At 45.8% G+C, this 19,831-nt stretch overlaps 1 protein-coding gene across 2 annotated transcripts; it reads left to right on the forward strand.

Annotated features, from left to right (window-relative positions):
* Positions 1-8,699: 8,699 nt before the first annotated feature.
* On the forward strand, positions 8,700-19,275 carry LOC121586895 (CREB-regulated transcription coactivator 2). Of its 2 annotated transcripts, none has more exons than XM_041903935.2 (14): positions 8,700-8,944; positions 11,173-11,274; positions 11,438-11,551; positions 13,694-13,755; positions 13,851-13,919; positions 14,002-14,105; positions 14,253-14,326; positions 14,768-14,817; positions 14,923-15,134; positions 15,232-15,698; positions 15,786-16,784; positions 17,852-17,938; positions 18,076-18,232; positions 18,522-19,275. In XM_041903935.2, exons 1-14 carry the CDS (start codon positions 8,771-8,773, stop codon positions 18,692-18,694), a joined length of 2,844 nt encoding a protein of 947 aa, XP_041759869.2. In that variant the 5' UTR covers positions 8,700-8,770; the 3' UTR covers positions 18,695-19,275. The 2 variants fall into 2 exon arrangements, with proteins under 2 accessions (XP_041759869.2, XP_041759870.2); XM_041903936.2 differs by having other exon boundaries at positions 15,232-15,677.
* The last annotated feature ends 556 nt before the right edge of the window (positions 19,276-19,831 follow it).

Genomic DNA, 19,831 nt, shown 5'->3' on the forward strand with positions numbered 1-19,831 from the left:
CTATTGGTGAGGTGGTGGAGTGACACCCTAGTGGGTGTCTAAAATTCCCTGTTTGTCTTTTTATGTTTTATAAATCCATTTGAACTATTGTGAATGTTTGTCTTTCCTTATGTGAAGGTTTGAAGTTCCTGGGTGGCTGGTAGCCAACCTAGTACAAGTTAGGTGTAGATGGAAGGACTGAAGGCCTTTTTATTATCATTATTGCCTATTAATAAAAGTGTGATTATATTTGTTTGTATTGTATTTTAATGAGTGACACCCTAGTGGGTGTCAAAAGGGGGAATCCTACATTTCCCTGAAATTTCTTATTTTGGGTTCACACCCAGCGGGTGTGAAAAGGGGGATTGTGGGGTTCTATTTTCTTACAACTAGATGTGATGCCTAGCTTAGAAAGAATACATTAATGATTAAACATAATAGGTTTGTGCTGTACTTACATAGATTGTTTAACATAACAAGCTGTGATTAATGTGAGGAACCGTTAGGGGGTAGGCTGAGACAGACTTGTGACTCACACACACACTGCCTCTTTGTTAAACCGCTCAAGGACATGTGTTCTGCTACAATGAAGAAGAACAAACTATGTCTGAGGTTGCTGACTCGAGACAAGTTGTAAAGATAACAACTAATGCCCGGCAACAGTGAAGCGCCAAGGGGCTGGGACCAGCCTGTGCGCCATCGATAGGTTGGGTAAGTTTAAACCACACCCAGCCTCTACTCTGACAGGCCTAGCAGGGAGCGGGAACTATCTCTGTCAGAGTATTTAAAGAAGAACTTAAAACAAAAGTTAGTTCTCTGACTGCCCTGCGTGGTGTTTCAGTGGGCCCGTATACAGTGGGGAAAAAAAGTATTTAGTCAGCCACCAATTGTGCAAGTTCTCCCACTTAAAAAGATGAGAGAGGCCTGTAATTTTCATCATAGGTACACGTCAACTATGACAGACAAATTGAGAGAAAAAAAATCCAGAAAATCACATTGTAGGATTGTTAATGAATTTATTTGCAAATTATGGTGGAAAATAAGTATTTGGTCACCTACAAACAAGCAAGATTTCTGGCTCTCACAGACCTGTAACTTCTTCTTTAAGAGGCTCCTCTGTCCTCCACTCGTTACCTGTATTAATGGCACCTGTTTGAACTTGTTATCAGTATAAAAGACACCTGTCCACAACCTCAAACAGTCACACTCCAAACTCCACTATGGCCAAGACCAAAGAGCTGTCAAAGGACACCAGAAACAAAATTGTAGACCTGCACCAGGCTGGGAAGACTGAATCTGCAATAGGTAAGCAGCTTGGTTTGAAGAAATCAACTGTGGGTGCAATTATTAGGAAATGGAAGATGTCACAAGCTGGGCTAGAACTCCGGTCTCAGATGTGGGGAGCTGGGGGTTCTACCCCTTAGCCACAGAGGAGGTATAGTTGGACCCAAATGAAACACCCAAGGCAATACTCCAGGTAAGTAGATTTAATGTAACAAAAAGGTTCTTTGCACTTCAAAAATAGTCCAACAAAAGTTATTCTCAGAAAGAGGTATATTAACAGAGGTAGAGTAACAAAACAGGAGGCAAAACAAAATAACTCCACGAGGGGAGAAAAACAAACTAAAGATAACTTAGAAAAGCTTACTTGGAAAGACACGGTGGGACAAAGCAGGAGACACATAGCCAGGACTCAAAAACCAAGTGAGGAACAGGGGAAAAAACACAGCTAAAATACTCTAGGGGAAACAAGGCACAGGTGACCTGGATCAAGCTAATAAGGACACACGAGGAAGAACTAAGGCAGAGGGGGAACACAGATGACCTCTAGAGGCCCGGAGACAAACAGGAGGCAGGAAGCTGACAGGACCCCCTCCTCTAGGAACGACTCCTGACGTTCCTTCCAGAACACCCTGGCCTCAGGGTGCGAAACTCTCGGATCAAACCTGGGTCCAGGATGTCCTTGGCTGGAACCCAGGAGCGCTCCTCTGGCCCGTAGCCCTCCCAGTCCACCAGATACTGCAGAGAGTTCTGGACCCTCCGGGAGTCCAGTATCCGGCGGACTGTGTAGGCTGGCTGGCCGTCAATGATCCTGGGAGGTGGCGGGGGTCTGCGTGGGGGGGGCAAAGGGAGAAGACAAGACAGGTTTAAGTAGTGAAACATGGAAAGTGGGGTTAATTCTAAGGGAGCGAGGGAGAACCAAACGATACGAAACAGGGTTAACCTTTCTTGCTATGCGGAAAGGGCCGATGTATTTCTGGGAAAGCTTCTTGGATTCGACCCGGAGGGGCAGGTTCTTAGTGGCCAACCAAACTCTCTGACCAGCTCGGAAACTAGGGCCGTCCGGCGGCGGCGATTAGCCTGACCTTGGTATCTCTGGGAGGTCCGAAGGAGGGTACGCCTGGCCTTCTTCCAGGTCCGCCTACAGCGTTGGACAAAGCGCTGGGCCGAGGGAACACCAACTTGCGCCTCTTCCTCTGGAAATAATGGAGGGGGTGTAACCGAACTGGCATTCGAAGGGGGGACAATCCGGTGGCTGAGGACTGGAGGGTGTTGTGGGCATATTCAGCCCAAATGATATAGGTGGCCCAAGACGTGGGATTACTGGCCGCCATACACCGCAGGATGGTCTCCAGATCCTGATTAATCCGTTCCGTTTGGCCATTAGACTCTGGATGGAACTCCGACGATAGGCTGGCTGTGGCCCCAATAAGCCTGCAGAAGGCCCCCCAAAACCGGGACGAGAATTGGGGACCTCGGTCGGAGACCACGTCCAGGGGAATTCCAAATATCCGGAAGACATGGTTCATGAGGAGCTCAGCAGTCTCCTTAGCCGAGGGCAGCTTGGGCAGGGGAATAAACCGGGCAGCCTTAGAGAACCGGTCTACCACCACTAGGATGACGGTGTTGCCCTGGGATGGAGGAAGTCCCGTAACAAAGTCCAGAGAAAGGTGTGACCATGGCCTTCGAGGAACAGGTAAGGGATGGAGCAGTCCCTGGGGTTGCTGGCGTGTCGACTTTCCCTGGTTGCACACAGGGCAGGCCTCAACATAGACCTGCACGTCCTTCTTGATGGACGGCCACCAAAACCGCCGTCGGAGGAATTCCAGTGTGCGAGCACTGCCTGGATGGCATGTCAAGGGGCGACTCATGACCCCACTGCAAGACGCGGGCCCGAACAGAGAGAGGAACGTACAGGCGACCGGCAGGACCACCGCCTGGATCGGGCTCATGGACAAGGGCCTCTCGTACCCCTCTTTCTAGTTCCCACTGAAGAGGTGCGACGATCCTAGACCTCGGAATAATCGATGCCAAGGGCTTCTCTTGTACCTCGGGAGAATAGGCTCGAGACAGGGCATCCGGCTTGACGTTCTTGGTGCCAGGTCGGTAAGACAGGAGGAACTGGAATCGATTAAAGAAAAGGGACCATCGTGCTTGCCGAGGGTTCATCCGCTTAGCCTGTTGGAGATATTCCAGGTTCTTGTGGTCTGTGAGAACCTGGAAAGGATGCTGAGCCCCCTCAAGCCAATGGCGCCACTCTTCCAAGGCCAGCTTAACCGCAAGCAACTCTCGATCCCCCACGTGGTAGTTGCGCTCGGCCTCAGACAGGCGGCGAGACATGAAGGCACAAGGGTGTAATCTCCCATCCTCACCCCTCTGTGACAGGACGGCTCCCACCCCCACCTCTGAGGCGTCCACCTCCACCACGAAAGGTCTTTCTGGGTCAGGGATCACCAGAATCGGAGCAGAAGTGAAGCGGCGCTTGAGATCCTCGAAGGCCCCTGCTGCTTCCGGACCCCAGTGAATCTTGGTCCCTCCTCCCTTGGTAAGCGTCGTCAAAGGGGCTACCACAGAGCTGAAATTCTTAATGAACTTCCGATAGAAGTTAGAAAAGCCAATGAACCGTTGAACCTCCTTGACCGTGGCAGGTGTGGGCCAGCTGTGGACCGCTTTGACCTTCTTGGGATCCATCTCTAGGTGGCCGGGAGTGACAATAAACCCGAGAAACTGAGTCTGAGAAACATGAAACTCACACTTCTCAGGTTTAACGTAGAGGTGATTGTCAAGGAGCCTCTGGAGAACCCTGCTAACATGCCCCTCATGCTCCTTCAGTGACCTCGAGAAGATGAGGATATCGTCCAGGTACACGAAGACGAACAGATTAAGCATATCCCGGAGAACATCATTAATCAGGGCTTGGAATACTGCGGGGGCATTGGTGAGCCCGAACGGCATCACCCGATATTCATAGTGCCCCGTGGGCATGTTGAACGCCGTCTTCCACTCGTCCCCTTGCCGGATCCGCACAAGATGGTAAGCATTGCGGAGATCCAGTTTAGTAAAAATGGAAGCCCCTTGAAGCAGCTCAAAAGCAGTGGCCATGAGAGGAAGGGGGGTATCGATTCCGAACCGTGATCTTGTTGAGTCCCCGGTAATCAACACAAGGCCTAAGACCCCGTCTTTCTTTTCAACAAAAAGAAGCCCGCCCCAGCCGGGGAAGTAGAGGCACAGATGAGGCCGGCTGCCAAGGACTCCTTAATGTAGGTGTCCATAGCTGCTTGCTCGGGGGAGGATAAGGAAAAGATCCGACCTCTAGGAGGGCAGCAACCAGGGAGTAGATCAATGGCACAGTCATACGTGCGATGAGGCGGTAAGGAAGTAGCCAGGGCCTTGCTGAACACTGCCTTGAACCGATGGTAAACACTGGGGACTCGGGAGACGTCAACAGACTCTTGAAACTGGGTACTAGGGGCTGAGGGACTCTGAAGCATGCAGGTGAGTTGGCAAGTGGAACCCCAGCTTAGAATGGTGCCAGTAGGCCAGTCGATCTGGGGATTATGTCTGCATAGCCAAGGGTGACCCAGGATAATAGGATACTCGGGAGAGTCAATGAGATAGAAGGTCTCCTCCTGCTGGTGTTGAGAGATGGTAAGTCGCAGGGACTGAGTCGCCTCAGTAACCTTTCCTGGTTCCAGAGGTCTGCCATCTAAGGCTGTAACTGCCTGGGGTTGAGGAAGTAGTTGGGTAGGGATCTTAAGTTCCTTAGCCAAGGTTACATCCATGAAATCACCTGCGGCACCGGAATCGATCATAGCCTGGACCCGATGCTGGTGGCCCTCCCAGGACAGAGTGGCTGGAATAGCTAGGACAGCGTTAGTAGGAGGAGCTCTAATTTTCCCCATTTTACAACCCTCCTGTAGCTGGGCGGGGACAGGCGTTTCCCGAAAGCTCGGGGCAAGTGGAGCGGAAGTGGCCGGCAACCCCGCAGTAGAGGCACCGACGCTCCCTCATGCGACGTTCCCTTTCGTTGGGAGAAAGCCTGGAACGGCCTAACTGCATGCTCTCCGGGGAATCCTGGAGCAGTTCAGGAGCCGTTCTCCGCTCTCTTAGACGATTGTCCAGGCGGATGGCCAAAGCTATGAGGGACTCGAGATCTCCAGCTGGTTCTCGGGTGGCTAACTCATCTTGAAGGGGCTCAGATAACCCTCCCTGAAAACAGACCCTCAGCGCTTCATCATTCCATCCGCTCCTTGCTGCTATGGTCCGGAATTCAATGGCAAAATCTGCCGTGCTTCGGGGACCCTGACGGAGAGACAGTAGGCGCTTGGAAGCCTCCCGCCCACTGACAGGATGATCGAACACCCGCTTGAACTCTTCTACAAATGCAGCGTAGGACTCACAACAGGCCTCCTGGGACTGCCACACCGCAGAGGCCCAGGCGAGCGCCTTGTCTGAAAGAAGGGTAATGATGTAGGCAATCTTGGAACGGTCTGTGGGAAAACTTGAGGGTTGGAGCTCGAAGGTGAGGGAGCATTGGGTGAGGAAACCCTGGCAAGAGCTTGGATCCCCAGAAAAGGGCTTGGGAGGTGGTAGTCGGGGCTCCGCCACTGGAGAAGGCCTGTCGTCACTGGGGGTGACCTGGAGGAAGGGAGAGGACCAGGGAGGCGTTCAAAGAGCTGGTGGAGGGAACTCATCATTTCGGCCAGGAGTTGAGAATGACTAGCCATCAGCTCTTCTTGTCGGCTGAGAACGGCTTCATGGCGCTGGAAAGATGCCTCATGTCGAGTGATCACCGCCACCAGGTCCTGGGAACTGAGTGTTTCTGGGTCCATGATTGACTTGGTTTTTCTGTCACAAGCTGGGCTAGAACTCCGGTCTCAGATGTGGGGAGCTGGGGGTTCTACCCCTTAGCCACAGAGGAGGTATAGTTGGACCCAAATGAAACACCCAAGGCAATACTCCAGGTAAGTAGATTTAATGTAACAAAAAGGTTCTTTGCACTTCAAAAATAGTCCAACAAAAGTTCTTCTCAGAAAGAGGTATATTAACAGAGGTAGAGTAACAAAACAGGAGGCAAAACAAAATAACTCCACAAGGGGAGAAAAACAAACTAAAGATAACTTAGAAAAGCTTACTTGGAAAGACACGGTGGGACAAAGCAGGAGACACATAGCCAGGACTCAAAAACCAAGTGAGGAACAGGGGAAAAAACACAGCTAAAATACTCTAGGGGAAACAAGGCACAGGTGACCTGGATCAAGCTAATAAGGACACACGAGGAAGAACTAAGGCAGAGGGGAACACAGATGACCTCTAGAGGCCCGGAGACAAACAGGAGGCAGGAAGCTGACAGGAAGACATACAAGACCACTGATAATCTCCGCGATCTGGGGCTCCATGCAAGATCTCACCCCGTGTGGTCAAAATGATCACAAGAACGGTGAGCAAAAATCCCAGAACCACACGGGGGGACCTAGTGAATGACCTGCAGAGAGCTGGGACCAAAGTAACAAAGCCTACCATCAGTAACACACTACGCCGCCAGGGACTCAAATCCTGCAGTGCCAGACGTGTCCCCCTGCTTAAGCCAGTACATGTCCAGGCCCGTCTGAAGTTTGCTAGAGTGCATTTGGATGGTCCAGAAGAGGATTGGGAGAATGTCATATGGTCAGATGAAACCAAAATATAACTTTTTGGTAAAAACTCAACTCGTCGTGTTTGGAGGACAAAGAATGCTGAGTTGCATCCAAAGAACACCATACCTACTGTGAAGCATGGGGGTGGAAACATCATGCTTTGGGGCTGTTTTTCTGCAAAGGGACCAGGACGACTGATCCGTGTAAAGGAAAGAATTAATGGGGCCATGTATCGTGAGATTTTGAGTGAAAACCTAATTCCATCAGCAAGGGCATTGAAGATGAAACGTGGCTGGGTCTTTCAGCATGACAATGATCCCAAACACACCGCCCCGGGCAACGAAGGAGTGGCTTCGTAAGAAGCATTTCAAGGTCCTGGAGTGGCCTAGCCAGTCTCCAGATCTCAACCCCATAGAAAATCTTTGGAGGGAGTTGAAAGTCTGTGTTGCCCAGTGACAGCCCCAAAACATCACTGCTCTAGAGGAGATCTGCATGGAGGAATGGGCCAATATACCAGCAACAGTGTGTGAAAACCTTGTGAAGACTTACAGAAAACGTTTGACCTGTGTCATTGCCAACAAAGGGTATATAACAAAGTATTGAGAAACTTTTGTTATTGACCAAATACTTATTTTCCACCATAATTTGCAAATAAATTCATTAAAAATCCTACAATGTGATTTTCAGGATTTTTTTTCTCATTTTGTCTGTCATAGTTGACGTGTACCTATGATGAATATTACAGGCCTCTCTCATCTTTTTAAGTGGGAGAACTTGCACAATTGGTGGCTGACTAAATACTTTTTTTCCCCACTGTATACGAACATCATATTTACCATTCAAGTGTTTGCATTAATTAAAATACTAGTCTATTTTAGAAGACGTGTATTGACCTCTTTTTGTTCCTATACCAGATTTGAATTGACGCAATTAAACAATTTAATATAATATTAATTGCAGTATAGATACATGCAGCTTCTCTTCTAATAATAATAAACATAATATGCCATTTAGCAGACGCTTTTATCGAAAGCGACTTACAGTCATGCGTGCATAATTGTTTTGTGTATGGGTGATCCCGGGGATCGAACCCACTACCTTGGCGTTACAAGCACCATACTCTACCAGCTGAGCTACAGAGGACCACGGGACTACCTGGTGCTGAGAATAGGGCATTGAACTGCTCACAACATATAAAATAAAATAACAATAACGAGGCTATATACAGGGGGTATCAGTACCGAGTAAATGTGCGGGGGTACAGATTAGTCGAGGTAATTTGTACATGTAGGTAGTAGGCGTAAAGTGACTGTGCATAGATAATAAACAGGAGTACATGAGGTTATTGGAGATACAGGTACACTGTGTCCCCAATACGGTTATTACATTATAGATACTGGTAGACCATGGCTGTGTCTATTCATAAACAATGGTAGATACACAGTTCTATAATACAATTATACCTGGTTGGTTGTGACCAATGATTTGGAAATAAACTCACAAAAAAAAGGGCAGTTGTTCTATGGTGAGGTTTATATATAAACCTATAATAAATTATCCATAGTTAACCTGTAAGAAACTGCAAACAGGCACTATGTAACAACAATGTAATTACAACGTCGTCACAATGTAATGGGACACAACACTCAAAACCACATATCCCACATCCACAAAGTTGTTTTTGTCTGTGATGAAAAAACGAAGCATGGGTCTTGTAGTTTAACTTTGTGGTTTACACGCCTCCCGCTTCTGTTAAAGAACAACATATCCCACAAAGCGTTTCGAAATGACGTGCATAAAGTCGTCCGTCTCGGATTGCAACTTGTTCTCTGGGGGCTTGTGTCCAGTTAACTGTACACTAATTGTGGTCAATTATGTTTATGGCAGGTACAGGCAACGGTGAATGCGGTTTTGGCCAGGTGTCAGGCTCTAGTTCTGGGTCCAACAATCCGCGAAAGTTTAGCGAGAAGATAGCACTCCTCACCCAGAGACAAGCTGAGGACACCGCAGCCTTCCAGGAGGTTATGATGGACATCACTTCCACCAGGGTGAGTCAAGAGGACAGGCCTACGCGCTTCGTGTTGATAAAACAAGAGTAGCCATAAAGCTGTCAAAAATATTCAAACGTCAGTGATGTTGACCACCAGACAGTCAGAGTACTTTGTTTTCAGTTTTCAGAGGCGCAATAAATTCCAGGCCATGTCAAGCAGCGCGCTCAATTTTGCACTATAGAGACTATCACCGCTAATAGGCTATAACGTTACTCTGGTTGACAAATCTCAGTTTAATCCAAGGTGTCGATATAATTTAACTTCAAAACACTCTAACTGCAATCTTTAAACATAATATATGCTTTATATTGACTTATACCACATTTATTGCATGCTTATAACACCTGTTGATTTGCCATACAGCTGCATGGAGTGCAGGCTTCCCACAACCTCCAAGGCTAGAATTACAAATTGCACTCTTGGGGTTGCCTGCATAGTAGACTTGACCAATGTATATGTTAAGACTTATGGGCTATGCCTTCATGTTGCTATTTAGGGTGGTGTCTATAAGGCAAGGGTGCCCTGATTTGTTATTGTGTCAATAGGAAATATAATTACTATTCTATTTCTATGAGAGTGTCACTGTTCCACTACACAGTTGGAGTGCTACAACCTCACAGTTCAGTGAGTGTATTAAGTAGTGAATAATATGATACTTTATGTTATCGTTTTGGAATCTAATTGCCTTCTGTGCATTTGTCAGGGGTGTAATAAATATATGTTTGAAACATGGTAGACATATGTGTAAAGTGCAGAAGTTTGAGTTTCCCTACTCTGCATTATAGAGCGCACTGGCCATGTTATAGCTGGGCTACATTGCACCTCAATCTTCAATGTTGTGAACACAATGCATTATCCTATTGAATATGCCTCTGGTGTCACAACTGGTCTCAGAGCATTTCATATTATTCTGTATGAAATCCGAGACGCTCCATTTAGTATGATATGTTACGTTTCGTATGGTATGTATTAATTTGTGGATGTCCATCACCTATGTCGTATGATATGTTACGAATTACAATTCGTATTATATGTTACGAATTTGCAAAACGTACAAAATGTTACGAATTTGCAAAACGTATGATATGTTACGAATTCAGGCTAGATGCCTAAAGTTAGCTAGCAGGGTAACGTTAGCAAGGCTAGGGTTAGGGTTAGGTAAAAGGGTTATGGTTAGGGTTAGCTAAAAGGGTTAAGGTTAGCGTTAAGGGAAGGGTTAGCTAACATGCTAAGTAGTTGCAAAGTAGCTAAAAAGAACAATGGGAAAAAGGTATTCCCAAACGCGCTTCAGCCCAGCTTAAATGAAAAAGGGGGGGATCAGGTGCTCGACTGAAGGACTTGAAAATGCAAAAAACATTCCTTACCCTATGGGAGAATAAAGAAAAAGGAGCACTCTGTTGCTGTGCAAATCTGATCGATTTATTGACAGGACAAACAAACAATAGGCTTACGTTTTGGCATTAATCACCTTCATCAGAGCGGCTCTGGTGAAGGCGATTCATGCCGAAGCGTAAGTGATTCATGCCAAAACGTAAGCCTGTTATTTGTTTGTCCCATCAATCCATTTGCCTTAAGTAACCATCTGTCTTATGTAACCATACCAAACGTAACACATCATACTAATTTCAGTGTCTCGGATTTACATTTATTGTGTTACGTTTAGTCTATGAGACCAGCTGGGTGTCAGGTGAAATGAGGTGCAGCCCCCTGCTCTGGCTTGAAACAGAGGAGCCTAGACCTCATGGCACTTGTTTTATGGTAGCTCTTTGACCTCTTGCATAGCCTACACTTTGCATATCATTAATACCCAAATTCATCATGTTACCTAACCAACATGCAACACTATCCTTAAAATAGCAGTAGGAGATGGTAGTCAGCTATACTTATGGTTTATTACACATTGGCTTTTGAAGTATGCCAGGGTCTTTCTCCTGCAGTATCTGATTCCCATGTTTATGCCAAGGGTTGGCAGTCAGGGGGTATTCTTTCCGAGATCGAGCCGACATTAGCCTTGACTCACTCTTATAGTGTCACTATTTACAGAATATACTTTGTCTCAGTTTTACACTTACCAGTAATTCCATTATACAAGTGAGACTATTATAGCACTGACTGTAAATGCGATGAGCTTTTTCTGGTAATTAACCAAATTAAACTAGTTGTTTTCTTTATTCACTCCTCCTTTACCCCCCCCTCCTTTACCCCCCACTCTTTCCTGGTCTCAGATTCAGGTCCAGAGAGCGCAGCAGGCCAGAAGCCTTGGCACCTATTATGGAGGCTCCCTTCCCAATGTCAACCAGATTGGGAGAATCACTTCAGATGTACAGGTGAGTGTTATTACTTTACATATTACCTATAACTACATTACCTACTACTTATAACTAAATGTCTATTTATTAGCCTATTTACATACATATAGGCTATAGCAATGGTTATATGATATAGGCTACTGAAAGTCAAATCAACCCTTGATCTGTCTGACTCTGTTAGGGTCAGCTCCCCTGTAGTCCAGACAATGGCTGCCCCACAAGACTTCACCCAATGGCAGAGTGGGCACAAGGAGAGGGGCGGCTCAGTTTCCCAGTCAGGCCAAACAGGAGACATGTATCCTTTATGCTCAGTCAAAGGGTAGGCAGTGATGGGTCACTTAAAGTGACAAAGTGAAGTGAGGTCACTGCTAGTGTAACAACGTCTGTATTGCTTAGTTGATCCCATAGGACAGTGGTCACCAACTGGTCAAGCCAGTCCTAGTCAATCACCAATCATTTCTGTAAACGACAAAGCCTTCCGTTCCTATTTCTTTTATTCGTTTCGTGCTGTTGACGGTAGGTGCACTTGATTCAGCAGCCCTGGCGCCGGGAAGGCAAAGTGTTCCCATTATGAACCATTTCATATGTCTGAAGGTAGAACTTCGCCTACTCGGCAGGCCCAGCCTGCATAGTAGATAGCAAATCAAGTGCACCTATAGGCCTACCACAGGCCAATCAGATAGCTCAGATCACTGTGTCTGCACAGTTTCCTCGCACCATAGACTGTAAAAAGAAGCCTCAAACGCACAGCAAAGTTGATAATGTGAGATTTCAAAACTTTTAAAACCATGACTAGAGAGTGACTCAACGAATACAGCAAAGAGCTGCTGTTTTTATGAGTAAGTTCATGTTTAAGTTGTTATTCAGCACCGTAAACATTTGTTCAACAGTTTTATAAGCCATAAAATGCGCGTTTCGATAAGCTTGCGTTGTTATTATTTGCGGCTTGTGTCTTTTTTAATATCGAGGAATATTTCACTTTCTCTGGTCATAGGACTAACAACATGAATTGGTGCACGAGGCAGAAGTAATGCAGTGCGACTTAAGTTTCGCCATCAGCTGGAGGACCGTGTCCCTTTTCTCAGTGGAGGGAGGGAGAGAGAAGGGACGGTGAGTCGGGTGAGAGGCAGCCTCACCACTGCTCCCTCCCTCCCCTCAGACTGACCATCAGATGCAGGCCATCAGTCCAGTAAAAAAAAAAAAATCACAAGTAATACAATAAATTATATATTACCAGTGTGATCATATACATGTTTTTTTATATAACTTCAAAATGGTCTGAGAAGAACAACATTGGCAGGGCAATACAAGCGTAGCCAATATGCAGTGATAATGTATTGGGCCTATAGCCTACTGCACAAACCTCATTGCTACAGAACTGTTTTCAATTGGTTAATGTTGCATAAGCTTATGTTTTTTAAGTAATGTAAAAGAAATTCAGAGTGGTAGATCTCGGCTTGCATTTTGACTCAGAAAGTGATCTTGACTCAGAAAAGGTTGGTGACCACTAACATAGGACTAGCTGTGATTCATAGTTGGCTAAAGCACAAACAGAAGCTTTTAGGGCAAGGTTTTCTAATGGTCAATGCTAACATTAGCCATTGCTACTCTTGTAAAGTAAGCACACAGAAATTATGGTCATCATCCATGCACTCCAGATATCTAAAGTGCATGGAGGACAACAGTGCTTGACTTGGACTAAAATAGGTGCCTGTACTCATTTTGGGTGCCAGCACTGTTTACATTTAGGTGCAAGAGCTCCACAATACTTTTGAGCTAATATTCTAGAAGAGGAACAGGAGCTCAAGCAGTAGTAAATTGGTGGTGCCTGTACTCAGCGCCGGTGAGCTCCTGCCCAAGTCAAGCACTGGAGGATGATCATAACAGCGGATGTAAAGCAATAGTTATATATTGCAATAAATATATTGCAATAAAGGGGTGAACTATTGCCTTAAATCCACAGTAGCCTACTTCCTACTGCCTGTATTGCAAGATGACCAAACAGCTATTGTGTGTAAAAGCGTGCTGGGGTCAAATGCCACACTACTGTTCTTCGCCGGTCCCCTTTTTGGTTCCAGGTAGAACCCTTTTGGGTTCTAGATAGAACCCTTTTGGGTTCCATGTATAACTCTCTGTGAAAATGGTTCTACCTGGAACCAAAAGGGTTCTACCTAGAACCAAAAAGGGTTCTTCAAAAGGTTCTCCTGGGGACAGCCGAAGAACCCTTTTAGGTTCTAGATATCACCTTTTTTTCTAAGCATGTACTGTCTAAGGTTAACTGTTGATCCACTTAAGTAACAGATAGAGGGGATTAATCATGGATACTGTACAGTGCAGGCAATGCCCTGTCAACTTTTCGTACCATTGTTTTCCAACAGTAGGTCTATGCCTAGGTTTTTCTAAGGGCACTGTGGATAGCCTTAACACTCCCTCACAGACTGACAACTCTCCCTACCGCTCAGTTCATCTGTCTCCACCACCCGAACCCAGCTGGAGAAGGTAATGGTTGGGCGCTATCCAAACTGATATATTTTGTTCACTTCGTAATAAATATCCTAATACATATTTTGACTCTGATTATGTCACACAAAAAGGAACTGGTCTAGCAGCTCTCCAGTGGACAAAAGCCCCCTGATGCACCCTCCCATCACAGCACTTAATAGGTGAGCAAAGTACCCATGGTGTTTCTCTACTGTTTTTCTACACTCTTGCTTTCCCCTCTAAGATGTGTGCTCTCCTCCCCAGAACTAACTCAGACTCTGCCCTGCACACCAGTGTGAGGAACACCAACACAGGGGACCATTTGAGCCCCAACCAGCAGGCTTTATCCTCACGGAACAGACACGGTGGTAAGTCCACAATGCCTCCAGTTGTATTGAAATAGTCATAGTATTGTGTTCAGTGTTCCAGTGTTAGTCCTTAGTTAATTCTTGCAAATGCCTCTTGAAAGCGAGTTTTTTTTTCTATGCCATGCATTAATCCATTTGTCAACTCAGTTTTTCCATATCCAGTTCCTCTGATTGAGGAGAATGTCCTAGAAGAGGGAAAACAATTAAGAAATACCAAGAAGGTATTATTCTCCTATTTCCTGCCAATGTAACCATCCACAATGCTTCATATTTCCTATGCGAATCAGTGCAATATTTACATTTTAGTCATTTAGCAGACACTCTTATCCAGAGCGATTTACAGTTAGTGAGTGCATACATCATTTTTGTATTTTTCATACTGGCCCCCCATGGGAATCGAACCCACAACCCTGGCATTGCAAACACCATGCTCTACCAACTGAGCCAATTGTGCGCCGCCCCATGGGTCTCCCGGTCGCAGCCGGCTACGACAGAGCCTGGATTCGAACCAGGATCTCTAGTGGCACAGCTAGCACTGTGATGCAGTGCCTTAGACCACTGCACCACTCGGGAGGTCATTGCTCTATTTAGTCTAGCAAATGCATGACTATTTGTCTCATTGATGTACCTGATGTATCCTTGCTAATTGTTTCTCATCCTAGTGTCCTGCACTTCCCACTGGAATCAAATCACGTAAATTCCCTGGTGTAAAGTAAGTTCTGCTTTTCCAAATGAATATTGTCTAAAAGAAAGTCAACCCCTGGGCCCTGACTGAACCTCCCTTTCCTCCTATCCTTCCCTCTTGTGATTTCTCCAGCATCCTGTCCTCACCAGATCAGCAGTTCAGTGCTCTCAACGTCCCTTCCGCTCTCAATGTGAGTGGCTCCTTGCCCGACCTCTCCAGCCTGCACCTCCCCTCCCCACAGCCAGTAGGCGTGGACCCAGACAAACCCATTGCCTGCAGCACTGGCCACCTACCTGGAACTCCCTCTCACCTTGGAGCCAGGGACGATGAATTTCCCTTGCCAGGTGTGTTTGTCTGTGTGCTAAGTTCTTACTCTATGTTGGTGCCAGTTTAGGTATGTTCATATGGTGATGATGGTGTCCATTTCTTCTGTGTTCTCAGGTTTGTCGTTGTCTCTCCAAGGCTCATACAGTAACCCATTGCTCCAGTCCTCCCACAGCAACCCCAATATCCAATCCTCTCTCAGCAGCCACTCCCTTCCCAGCTCTCTAAGCTCCACCTCTTTGAACTTCTCACTCAGCAACCCTTCCCTGCAGTCATCCCCTAGCAACCAATCCCTCCAGTCCTTCCTCAGCAGCTCTTCCCTAAGCGGCCTATCCCTGCAATCCACAACTAGCCACTGTAGCAGTGGGATTGGCGGATCTCGCTCTTGCTCCTCCTCTTCCCTATCCAGCTCCCCACGTCCAACTAGCCAGACGCAGGTGCCTCCGTCAAGGAGGCGGACTCCCCTCAGCCCACTGGTCGTTCCCACTGGTGGAGATTCTCGCTGGCTCCAATCTAAACAGTTTTCACCTGTTGGGTCTCCAAAGTTATCTTCTATAACTCAGGTATCTCAAACAAACTGGAATTTAAGTGACATCATTGTTTTTGTGATTATTTCATATAATTCCATATTAAGACATTGTTTGATGTATTGCTCTTATTTCAATTCCAAGGGAGTTCTCCTGAACACCAACCAATTACCACAGGAGTCAAGGCCACCAGGGTATCGTCACTGCCAACCTCAACATGAGGGTCCTCCAGCAGTTCAGCAGCCCATGCATAGAGGTCTGCCACAGTGGCAGCATTCTCTGACAGAGGGGCAGCAGCAACCCAGCCAGGAACCTAAGAAAACGCCACCACACCAAGAGAAATTCTGGCATCAACAACAACAAGGTGTACATCAGCAGCAGCAACAACAACACCTACATCATCAACAACACCCACAGCAACAGCTCCCACAGACACACCATCTCCAACAAGTGCAATATCACCATCGACAACAGTACCAACACCCGAATCAATTATATCAATGCCAGATCCAGCAGGTCCAAACAGAAGGTCAGGACCTGGACATAAAACAGCAACATCAAAGAGGGTCAAACCAGTGTGAGAACCTACAGCAACAACGCTTACATCAATTACAAGAGGAACAGCATCAACAACAACAAGAGCACCAGCAACAACAGAAACAAGTGTACCAAAACCTGCCACAGCAACAGCAAGAGAAGCAAAGGCAACAATACCAGCTGCACCAGCAACACCCATGCCAGCAGGACCCACATCAACAACAAGCGTACCAAAGACAACCTCAGCAACACCGAGCACTTCGACAAGATGAGCTGCTACAGCAGCAACACCAGCTCCAGCAGGTTCAACTCTACCAACAGCAGCAGCAGAAAAATGGCAACCTGCAGCAGCAACAGCAGCATGAGCAACATCAGTGGCATCTCCAGTGTGCGTACCCCCCATCTCAGAGCCTCGACTTGAATGGGAAGAACATGTCAAACTCACAAAAAGTAGCAACGATGCAGATGACTCGTAAGCATCAGACCCAAGCCCAGGGAGGGAGTTGGGCACATCAGAAGGTGCAAGGTCAGAAGGACCAGATTCAGTCGACCAAAATCTCCTCACAGATGAACTCCTTCATGGACAACAATCCGGACCTCTACAATGTGAGAATAACCCCATCTATTGCATATTGTGTTGCCTATTTTTACTAGTTTGAGTTTGTTTATTTTGGCTAGTGTCAATGTGTACATTTAGCAGTTTTATCAGCCTCTTTGTTTTCTCTGTGATTATGTTTAGGGTCAGTTTAGGCTATGTTTAGGCTCAGTTTAGGCTATGTTTAGGCTCAGTTTAGGCTATGTTTAGGGTCAGTTTAGGCTATGTTTAGGGTCAGTTTAGGCTATGTTTAGGCTCAGTTTAGGCTATGTTTAGGGTCAGTTTAGGCTATGTTTGGGGTCAGTTTAGGCTATGTTTAGGATCAGTAAGAGGCTATTTGATGTTTGGTCTGCCAGTAAGGTATGGTAATTTATCAAATATTGCGATTTGATGTGCGATATAGATCAAAACACTTTGGTGAACTGTTGGAATAGAATGTAGAAGCAAAGTGGAAAGCAGCATCGTTCTTGTTTGGAACAATTGCTTGACTGCATTTGACCTAACAGAACCGAATGCAAACTTACAGATGTAGGATCTGAATTTGATAACCCTGTTGCAGGATAACTTTTCTGCAATGCAGGAAATAAAAAACTTGGGAGTGTATTTGAGGTTTAAAAAGGCTTCTGAAGTTTGTAATTTCCAGTTTGAAATTTCAGACTTGATTTTCCCTTACGATAAATGTATCAACCCCTACAAACATGTCCATTAATTATAATCCACATAATAATTCAAATGTCCTGTTGCTGCAGGATTATTTTCCTACTGTAGCAAACTGGCTCAAATTAAGATGCTACATCTGTATAGGGAATCCTGTATAGTGAATCAAACGGAGGAACTGTGTTGCTTGAGTGACAGGACGGGCTTGTTGTGTGTGGGAAGCAGCCGCAAGATAGAAAAAAATGAGTAAACTAATCAAAACTGATGTTACACACGGCTGAGATGCGTTTCAGAATATTGCATGCGAAATTGATCTTTTGCGATATGGGTATTGCACATGTCAATATTGCGATTTCAATGTGAATTTGATTAATTGTGCAGCCCTATTAATGGTACACTCACCCCCTTTCTGCTCTCTCAGGACTCTTCCATACTGGATCAGTTTCAGCATGAGTCCTACATGGGCCTACACCTCACACCCAGCCAGACTCAGGCACTCTCCCAGCAGGTAACCTAAGACTTCAAACTGTAAATAATGTAACAGTATTGAAAGGACAACTCTATTTTACCTGTTGATTCATTCAGTGTCCAAAGTTTTAATCTAACTGTCTCTAATCTTTGTTGGTTGTCCACACCTCTGCCCAGCTGGGACAACTCAGTAAGGAGCCTCTCTGGGGAGATTCTGGGCCTCAATCTGTGGTGGGGAAAGATGGAGGGGTTTACTGTGGGAACCAGGTGCCTCAAATGTCCCTCCACTGCCAAAACCAAAGCAGTGTGGACTGTCATAACATCCTTACGACAGGTAGGACCCACTCCTTCCCCCCTCTTGTACTTTTTAATTGCTTGCAGCAGTTAGAGATAGTTCACTTTTTGGAGAAGTGTTACCTTATTTTCAATTTACACAGGGCGTTGTTGTTTCATCCAGACAGATTTCCGATTGAGCCGACATATGCAGCGTTTACCGTTAATGGGATCTCCGCGTACGGAAGCATTGCCTTTAAAAGCCACAATGCCTATAACCCATGTTCGGATTGAATCCCGGCCTCAATCTTTCTCTCTTATCCGTTGTATCTTTGTTTCCCACTTAACAGACAAAACAGCTTTTGAGGATTTCTCTGGTGTTCTGCCCATGCTGGGATTTGATGCAGACCCATTTGCCCTGAATAACCCCCTTCAGATCGATCCCCTAGGCCTGGAGGAGCTTAACATGCTGGCAGATGGAGAGGACACTGTGAAAGGACAATGCTCTAACCTACTTACATGACCTGGGGAATTGGATGCATCCAGGAACACTATTTTCAACTAAGATGGCTGCAACATCAGTTGTAGATAAACTACTGCCAACTATGCGTTTCAGGATCACTCACTGCTGGACATAATTTGATTGGACATGTTATTTCTTACAGCATCCTCATGTGATTGGACGGGTCCATGTAATGAGATTTGAAAAGCATGTGACTGGACAATGACTGCCTCACATGACTGGTTAGTTGACTGCACTTTTTTAGTTGTCATTTCATGCTTGCCTGCAATGGAAAAATGCACCGAAGAGCTGGCATCCCCTGCATCTTAGTGTAAATGTAGTTGAATAATGAGAACAGATGTGTAGTTTGTGTAAAGAAAATATATATTTTTGTATTTCTATGGATTTTTGTAATACAATGATGTACATTCTAATATGAACGGACTGTCTTTTCACTCTCTTGTAGAGATGAAAAGTAAAAAAATATATATAAACAATATTGTGTATATACAATGTGGCCAAGAAACCAGTTACAGTGGTGTGAAAAAGTGTTTGCCCCCTTCCTGATTTGTTATTTGTTTGCATGTTTGTCACACTTAAATGTTTCAGATCATCAAACAAATTTAAATATTAGTCAAAGATTACATTTACATTTTAGTCATTTAGCAGACGCTCTTATCCAGAGCGACTTACAGTTAGTGAGTGCATACATTATTAAAAAAATTATAATAATCATACTGGCCCCCCATGGGAATCAAACCCACAACCCTGGCGTTGCAAACGCCATGCTCTACCAACTGAGCTACATCCCTGCCGGCCATTTCCTCCCCTACCCTGGACGACTCTGGGCCAATTGTGCGCCGCCCATGGGTCTCCCGGTCGCGGCCGGCTACGACAGAGCCTAGTGGCACAGCTAGCACTGCAATGCAAAGATAACATAAGTAAACACAAAATGCAGTTTTGAAATGAAGGTTGTTATTATTAAGGGAAAACAAAATCCAAACCTACATGGCCCTGTGTGAAAAAGTGTTTGCCCCCCCGTTATAACACAACTCAACTGTGGTTTATCACACCTGAGTTCAATTCCTCTAGCCACACCCAGGCCTGATTACTGCCACACCTGTTCTCAATCAAGGAATCACTTAAATAGGACCTGCC

This window comes from Coregonus clupeaformis, chromosome 17 (genome assembly GCF_020615455.1).
Source record: "Coregonus clupeaformis isolate EN_2021a chromosome 17, ASM2061545v1, whole genome shotgun sequence".
Taxonomy (NCBI): domain Eukaryota; kingdom Metazoa; phylum Chordata; class Actinopteri; order Salmoniformes; family Salmonidae; genus Coregonus; species Coregonus clupeaformis.

Bases quoted from the DNA above. Each gene is read 5' to 3' on its own strand.
- LOC121586895 (XM_041903935.2), top strand. From the start codon at position 8,771: ATGTTTATGGCAGGTACAGGCAACGGTGAATGCGGTTTTGGCCAGGTG. The intron at 8,945-11,172 runs GTGAGTCAAGAG...TCCTGGTCTCAG, and splicing joins TGGACATCACTTCCACCAGG to ATTCAGGTCCAGAGAGCGCA. The intron at 11,275-11,437 runs GTGAGTGTTATT...TGACTCTGTTAG, and splicing joins GAATCACTTCAGATGTACAG to GGTCAGCTCCCCTGTAGTCC.